General features: G+C 34.2%; 1 protein-coding gene across 1 annotated transcript; it reads right to left on the bottom strand.

The window, feature by feature from the left end:
- Window positions 1–1,168: 1,168 nt before the first annotated feature.
- On the bottom strand, window positions 1,169–3,487 carry LOC107464938 (pectinesterase-like). Its single transcript, XM_016083905.3, has 2 exons — window positions 2,470–3,487; window positions 1,169–1,884 (listed from the first exon to the last, which is right to left on the bottom strand). Exons 1-2 carry the CDS (start codon window positions 3,485–3,487, stop codon window positions 1,169–1,171), a joined length of 1,734 nt encoding a protein of 577 aa, XP_015939391.1.
- Between the last annotated feature and the right edge of the window lie 923 nt (window positions 3,488–4,410).

The raw sequence follows: 4,410 nt of genomic DNA, 5'->3' as shown, positions 1-4,410 counted from the left end.
ATTTATTTTTCGGTCACACTATTAATAATTTCTGTTAATGATTGAGGTTGCAAAACGTTAATTGACAATATACATGATACTTGATATGTCTAATTGAACATTGGTCACTATGTTTATGAAAATATATTAATTTAATTTTTTTTCCCAAACATAAACCCTATTTCCAATATGATCGATCTATTAAATTAATAGATTTTTATAAATATATTTGGTCAACGTCTAATTAGATATGTTAGGTGTTATGTATGTTATTATTGACATTTCATATCATCAATAATTGACAAAAATTTGTTAATAGATTAACTAAAGAACAAATATAATTCATTCATAATCTTTAAAAGACCCGTTTAATTGATAAAATTTTTCAGAGACGAATTTAAAAAATATTTCATCTTTAAATGACTAATTTGATTATTAACCTTTGAAAATTTAGATAAAATTAAAAGGATAAATTAAACATATAAAATTTGAAATCATATCAAAATTAAAATTATAAAATAATCTAATTTAAGAGAAAATTTATAAAATTAATTGACTAATTTAAGATTATAATATTTAAAATTTTAAAGAGTGGTTAGATTCTAACTTGTACGCTCCTTACTACTGCATAACTATTAGACTTAATTTTTAAGCTTTACTCTTTATAGGTTGGACTAAAAAAAACAACATAAAAGTAAAAAAATAAAATAAAAAAATCCATCATTAAATTCATCTTAATTTACTCACATCATACAGTATCTATATATAACAATTATTCATACAGTACCATGTGGTATATTTATGCTATAGATTCATTATGAGCTTTGACTTTTATACTTCATCAATTAATATACCTTTAAAAATTTTTCTTGATTAATGTTTGTGATGGTGACACCTAAGCAAGGATAAATCACCCACAAATTTACCATAGATTTGAAAGAAATCACCAAATAAATAATATTAGTTGTAAAATTCTCTTACGGTTACAAACCACATGTACAAAGATGGTTTCACCTGAGCTTCACAGTAAAAACTTCAAAGTGTAAACCATACCGTACACTACAAAAATTATACAACTACACTTAAAAGAAGGAATACAAAAGGGGAAAAAAGAAAAGAAAAGGAAAAACTCCGAAATTGGAATTACATTTTGCCTATGGCTTCTAACCTCCCACGGAAGCTAAGCTATTCATTTTGTGAATCCAACATCGTAAGGAATGCCAGTTGCCCTCAACCAATCATCAGCAGTACCAGTGGGTCCCGCTTTGAGAAACTGTCCAACAGTGAATGCCGCAGCTTGGTTCCTATCAATGTTTGGGTGGTAACCTTTCCACTTAACCCTTCCTTGAACATTAGCACTGGGTCCAACGTTGTTGAACTCAGCATAGTACAAGGTATTAAGAAACTGGGATCCAGCCCAAGGAGCCCATCCATCAGGTGAGAAAAGGTCACCCAAATTCGACTCCATAACCACTGTCTTTGCATACTGTTTCCATGGCCTACCAAGGTACGATTTCACTGAGAGTCTGTCGGGGAAGAGTTCCCTCTCCGGCATGATCTCGCAGTTCTGGATAACGATCCCTGTTGCCATGTTCTTTTGCGCCGTACCGTCTGCCGTGACGGTGTTGAATTGGTTGGGACCTGGCTTCCGAACTATGATCCTGGAGTTTTGGATTATGGTGGCGGATGCGCCGAAGATGAAGTCGATGGTACCGGAGATCTCGCAGTTTCGGAAGAATTGACGGTTGGCTTGGACGTAGAGGGTGTCTTGGTAACCATGCAGGGCGACGTCGAAGAAAGCGGACATGTCTCCTTGGTTTCGGAACGCCACTGCTTGGTGTTTTGCCCAACCTGCGGTGTTTTCGAATGCCATTGACTTCGCGATGAACCCAGGCGCTGTGTTCGCTGCATACATGAAAAATAAGTGTTTAGAATTTAAAATTTAAAATAATTAATAAAAAATTACTAATACAATTTTATGAGTTTATTTTTTACACACTTTACAATAAAAAAATTCACATTTAACATGTAATAATGTGTTATTACAGTAATAATATTTAATTTAATCATCTACTCCTTCAACTTTGGTCGATGACAATGTAAAATTTTAGCACATGAAAATCAACTCAAATTTTGTTTTAATTTTTAAAATTTAACGAAGACAAAGACAAACAACAGGAATAATAATAATAATAAATGCATTATAATTTCTTAAAGGGATTTAACGAATGGGATAAAAAAAATATAATGCAAAGTAACAATATTAATAGATCACAAAATCTAATGTATTATGGGTTATTTTGTCACTTAAAATGGTACTTTTAGTATTTATCTTTCTAAAGAACATTGAAATAAAATAGTTATAATTTTAGTTTACCATTTCTTTTTCAGTTCAATCATGTTAACTTTTGATCTTCAAAGGAAACAAATAAAACACACAATTGAAAACATAAATAATAGATGTAAAAGTATAGATAAACAACTTCTTACCGAAGGTTGCAGTCTGCATTGTCTTGACACCATCTACAAAGTTCTTGTGACCAGTGACAATAGTCCTTGTTGGGCCATCACCGTACATAAGAATATTCGCTGCAGTCTTTGGAATGATAATATACTCGTTGTAAACCCCAGCTTTAACATAGATAATGTATCTTCCTTTGAAGCCATTAGGATATGAGTTAATAGCATCCTTAATGGTCCTAAATTGACCACTTCCATCTTGAGCAACCACAGCATTTGGTGCACCGTTGCCACCTCCGCCGCCGCCATTTCCCATGAGCTTCCTATCCGCTGCAGACATCCAACCCGGGAACCCTTCTGCATCCACATTGTTATCGGTTGCCTCCATGAGGCGGCGAGAGGCAGGTTTCAAATCCAATTTCAACCCAAAGGTTTCAAGGATCTTAGACAAATCGGTGACAATATCAAGCGTGATCGCAGTGAGTTTCCCCATCTGGTCCAAGCTTTGAGTATGCAACTGCTCTTTCACTTTGGCCTCGCCGTCTTGCGAGTCGTCAAAACCTTCCATGCAAGATTGTTGGTACGAGATAACAGCACTCAGCCAGTTCCTGAAATCAGGCGTCTGATCATGAACAGCTTGAATGTTGTTATCTCGGACCAAATTTGCTGATGCCTCCAGGCTATCTAGGGCAAATTCCAACAAATCTTTACAGTCATCAAGGGCCATCTTGATGCCCGGGCTTTGACTGCCATGATCCACTGAGAGCCGATCACTCATATTCAAAGCCTGAATCACGCTCTTAGTAGTTGCTTCCACCGAGGCGGCAATGTAGGCCTTAGGATCCGACCCTGAGGATTTAACATCCTTGAGCGTGTCCTGGCAAAGCTGAGGGTCATCGGTCCCCTGGCACATTGAAGTCACAGTCCTTTGGTGTTCTGCTAACGAAGGATCGCTACTCTTGTTGTTCACGACGACAACTACTCCGATGGCAACACCCACAACCAGGATGAGGGAAATACCGGACACAAGGATTTTTCCTGCGGCCATTTTGTATTTGTTTCACTCTTTTCTTTCTTCCCTTTTTTGTTTTTTATCTCTTTTTCTAATTGTTTTTTTTTTTTTAATCCTAGGAAACAACTATGGAAAACAACATGTAATTTTTGGGAATATGATATTTAAATTCCCTCCCGCTTTATTGGTTTATTGTTTGGGAGGATGATGATTGATTTGTATGTGTATCAAAGTATTATTGATTATCTGAACTGAGGATTAGTTTTATGTATTTATAGGAAGCTCAATGTTGAAGTTATTTTTAGCAGTCTTAGAATAGATAATGAGACTTCCAATCTTTACGTGAATGAGTGTTCAATGTTGTTGCTGATTTCGGAAATTCCTATATTAAGTAGTCATAGAGACTCTTTCAAGTGCCTGTAGTCTTGGGGAACCGCATGGTTTTTGTGGTGGACTTGGAAGGTCTTTAATTTCTTAACATAAATTAATTGATAAGTAAAAATTACTACATCAAAGATATGGAAAAATATTTGATAATAAAAAAAATTAGTCAAAATCAGGCAGAAGCTATTTTATTTAGTATTTATTAATTGTTGTAATAATTAATAAATATTAAATAAGATAAATTTTAATTGTTTTTTTTGCCTTTTCAACATGAAAAATTTTAAAATGTAGAAGTTAAGAGTTAAAAATTAAACTAAAAGTCATATATCCAAATAAAATTATTATAAAATTGGTGCTAATATATACTACCTAGCTAGAGCTGTAAATACTAGTTTCTTTACAAGCTATTCAGTTTTGGTTAGGCTTATATGTCTTCCTCTTCAATATCTTCAGTGTGTCTGGAGGGCAGGGGAATAACGAACTCTTTTTAACGAACTAGAAATATTCCTTACATCTTCTTATGTCTAAAACATAAACATGAAAAGGTTTAGAAACTGTTATTTGGCCAGTGGTGG

This window comes from Arachis duranensis, chromosome 9 (genome assembly GCF_000817695.3).
Source record: "Arachis duranensis cultivar V14167 chromosome 9, aradu.V14167.gnm2.J7QH, whole genome shotgun sequence".
NCBI classification, from domain to species: Eukaryota; Viridiplantae; Streptophyta; class Magnoliopsida; order Fabales; family Fabaceae; genus Arachis; species Arachis duranensis.
This window is presented reverse-complemented; position numbering and strand designations above follow the sequence as displayed.

What these genes read in the sequence shown, in the direction of transcription:
- LOC107464938 (XM_016083905.3), bottom strand. Translation starts at nt 3,487, where the DNA reads ATGGCCGCAGGAAAAATCCTTGTGTCCGGTATTTCCCTCATCCTGGTT. An exon ending in AATGCAGACTGCAACCTTCG is followed by an intron (nt 1,885 to 2,469) that starts GTAAGAAGTTGT and finishes TCATGTATGCAG; the next exon opens with CGAACACAGCGCCTGGGTTC.